We start from the raw sequence: 3,602 nt of genomic DNA, 5'->3' as shown, positions 1-3,602 counted from the left end.
ATTGTAAACCATATGCCATCAAATATAAACGAATTCATTTGCATACGTAATTGAAACCTCAAAAATAATTAAAAGTCTGTAATACATATGCATATAACATTCGAAAACTTAAAACACAACATTGAAATACATCATATGCCTCAACATCATCATCATCATCATAAATACCCACGTCATCGTAGGCAACATTATCGTCAGAATCGTCCTCCTCATCGTCATCGTCATAATCATCCTAATCGTCAGAATCGTCATCTCCATCATGTTCATATTCGTCTCCCACGTGTTCGTCTCTATCTACATGTTTAACTGCATGTTCAATGTCATCTGGAATTTGATCGTTGCAATATCCATAATAAACAAATGCTTCATCCTCGTTTTGACCAGGAACTACTTCTTCATCTAAGTCTATATCTTCATAATCTCCTTCTAATGATGAAAAATCAACGTATTCCATATCTGAACCCTCCAAACTAGACACGTCCCCTGCATGGCCTCCTCTACCAGGACGCGCAGCAATGTGCTTGACAAGATCATCTCTTAGTTGTAAGTGTAATTCTAGGTTTTTCAGAGTTGACATAAATACACGGCCATTAATGGTAGGTTCCGAAAGCGGAACAGAAAGAACTCTGCCCCAATCCGTATCCCGCCGTTCATGCTCGATAATCATGTTGTGTAAAATAAGACAACATTTCATAATTAGGTTCAAGTCTGATTGATGCCAATACTTACATGGAGATCCGACAATTCTGAATTTACCCTGGAGAACTCCAAAAGCACGCTCGACATCCTTTCTTTTAGCCATTTGATACTTGTTGAATCTCACATAGTCAGGAATGTCCAGTGTCTGAGAGAAAGCTTGTACAATTGTAGTCAACTTTGGATAGATACCATCGGCTAAGAAATAAACCATATTGTAGTGGTGACCATTGATGAAATAATTGCATGGAGGTGCTACACCCTTTAGCATGTTATCAAAAAGGGATGAGTGTGCCAACACATTCAAATCGTTGTTTGATCCAGGCATTCCAAAAAAAAGCATGCCAAGACCACAAATCGTATGATGCCACCGCCTCTAATACCAAACTACTTTCTTTATCTTTACCCCGGTAAGTTCCTTGCCAAGCTACCGGACAATTCTTCCATGGCCATTGCATACAATCAACACTACCAAGCATTCCAGGAAAACCTCGGTCCACATTCTCTTGTAGCAACCTCTGAACATCTTCAGGAGTGGGTTCACGCAAATATCTTTCTCCAAAAGTCATACAAATGGTGTGGCAAAATCTTTTTAGATACATGTATATTGTAGTTGCACCGATACGAGTGTAATCATCAACACTATCAGCTGGCGTACTTTTGCATAAACATTTCATCACAACAACTAATTTCATAGGCGGAGAATGCCCCATAGTACCGGTTGCATCTGGACGTTGATGCATTTCTGGATCAACCTCAAGCAATTTTCCTAACAATTTCTCGAATAAGTCTTCCCTCATGCCTAGACGTTGTTTGAATTGTCTCGCGGTATAACCAGTTCCATGCATAAAATAATCATTCATCATTTTGGCATCATGCCACACTCGATCACGTGTTATTATACTACGTGTTTGTACCTCCCTTGGTATGGGTTGTCTAATAATAGACAATCGTTCATCCAAATAATTGTGTAAACATTAGCAAAGCTTTCTCTTCTTCATCACTAGAGGAATCCAAATAGATTCCATATTTAACTCTCACATAAGAACGCATTAGACTCATTATGCACCTTTGCAAACAACAAAAACAATATTAATTTGTGTATACCATACATAAATACAAGTCAATCAATTTTCTACATTGATATGCTATTTTAGAAACATTGCATTCAACATAAATTTTCTACATTAATCATGGATTTTTCACTAAATATATCTTTTAGTTACATTATTGAATTGCATACTACATACCTAACCAACCTAATATCTACAATTTCATCAAAATCAAATTTATTTGAAACCCTAACATTAGAATCACTCACTTTAGATAATTTTTTGGATGAAATTCGAAATTGAAGAATGGATTTGTTTCACCTTGGAGTAAGGATCAAATCCTTTTAATTTAAGCCACGTAATCGCAATGAATCAATGTGATAATCGAAAGGGGGTAATGGGGTTTGAAAGGGTTTTGAGAGGATGAAAAATTAGAGAAGAAGAAGAAGAAGTGGGGAGCCCGAGCTGGTTTCTGATGACTAAAACCTACAACACGGCTACTGAGTATCCGTATCGGTCAAGTCAACGAGTTGACTAATACGTACACTGAGTAGCCGTGTGGCACTATTTATACGGCTACTCAGTAGCCGTGTCATGTAGGGAAGGAATGCTACGCCACCATAGCAAGGTTGGCTTCCTTGTGCCATCTTTTCCCTACATATGAGGGATAGGGAAGGGATACCCTCCACCATAGTGCTAGCTCTAATACATTATACATAGCATTAGGAACCAATGCTATTTGCATCAATTTAAGGTCTAATGCCAGTATTACAATAGAACCTCGATAAATTAATTACTGTGCTAAAATAATAAAATTCTCTGATCCCAATTAGGCTTGGTTATTCTAAATTTTAACTCGATAAATTTATAATTTCGTTAAAATAATAATTATTTGTGGTCCCAATGCTATTAATTTATCGGAATTTTACTGTATTCTCTTTCTTTGTCAAATAAAAAAAAAGCAAGGAAGAAGGATGGCCTAAACCATGCTGAGTGTATTCACAAGAAAACGAAGAAAAAAACATAATTTTGTTTGAAGCAAAAAAAATCATAATAAACATAAGATATGAGTTTACTCCAAAGTAATCATGTTCTCATGTATTGGTTTTGTGAACAAAGTTTTTTCTTCTTCTTTTGAAGCATTTCTATGAACAAAGTGACGTGTATACATATATTATCATAAAATAGAAAAAAATCTATTCCAAAAAAAAATAACGTATATACGAAACAGAATTACCATATATGAAGGTAAGTATTGGGATATGAAGTTTTTAAAGAAAAAATTGGGTTTAAACTTAAAGGTTATATTAAAGTGTAAACCTCAAAAGAGGTTACTACCTACAAGTCGAGATAGCTAGCAAAACCAAACAAAAAGAAAACTCTTCATCCTGATACTGATAAGCTTCGAACTCAGAGTGTTTGGGATATAAATTTTAGGAAACATTTAATACGATATGAATCGTATAAAGTGGTTTCTTTTTATGTTGCAAACTACTGGTGAACCAACGAATTAATCTTCGTAAGGATATGACCAAAAACAAAACAAAATAGTTATTTTGTGAAAGGTTGTATGTTTATTTTTAATGGAGGGTTTGGATTGAATAATGTGTCTTCGGTGGCTAATAGCATGGCTTGAATCAAGACCAGCTTAGTTAGGGTTGTACATGATATAGTTTGGCATGGTTTTATTCTAACCAGTTACTAAATCATAGGGAACGGTTTCTAAAATTTTCAAACTGTACCATGCCTCTAATCCGTTAGGTTTGGAACCGAATTATCACGATTTAATATAAAATCGCGGGATTACCAAAACTGTTAATCTGTCAGCTCCAAGAAACCGGTCGTTCAGATTTA

General features: G+C 35.5%; 1 protein-coding gene across 1 annotated transcript; it reads right to left on the bottom strand.

Annotated features, from left to right (window-relative positions):
* Positions 1-232: 232 nt before the first annotated feature.
* On the bottom strand, positions 233-1,562 carry LOC113312715. Its single transcript, XM_026561451.1, has 2 exons — positions 1,080-1,562; positions 233-958 (listed from the first exon to the last, which is right to left on the bottom strand). Exons 1-2 carry the CDS (start codon positions 1,560-1,562, stop codon positions 233-235), a joined length of 1,209 nt encoding a protein of 402 aa, XP_026417236.1.
* Positions 1,563-3,602: the final 2,040 nt, after the last annotated feature.

The sequence above is a fragment of the Papaver somniferum genome, chromosome 9 (genome assembly GCF_003573695.1).
Source record: "Papaver somniferum cultivar HN1 chromosome 9, ASM357369v1, whole genome shotgun sequence".
In the NCBI taxonomy this organism is placed as follows: Eukaryota; Viridiplantae; Streptophyta; class Magnoliopsida; order Ranunculales; family Papaveraceae; genus Papaver; species Papaver somniferum.
The sequence above is the reverse complement of the archived record's forward strand: the minus strand, read 5'-3'. Positions and strand labels throughout refer to the sequence as shown.

Coding starts and splice junctions, on each gene's coding strand:
- LOC113312715 (XM_026561451.1), bottom strand. CDS start 1,562: ATGATGAATGATTATTTTATGCATGGAACTGGTTATACCGCGAGACAA. Junction 959..1,079: donor AAGATAAAGAAAGTAGTTTG/GTATTAGAGGCG, acceptor AACATGCTAAAG/GGTGTAGCACCTCCATGCAA.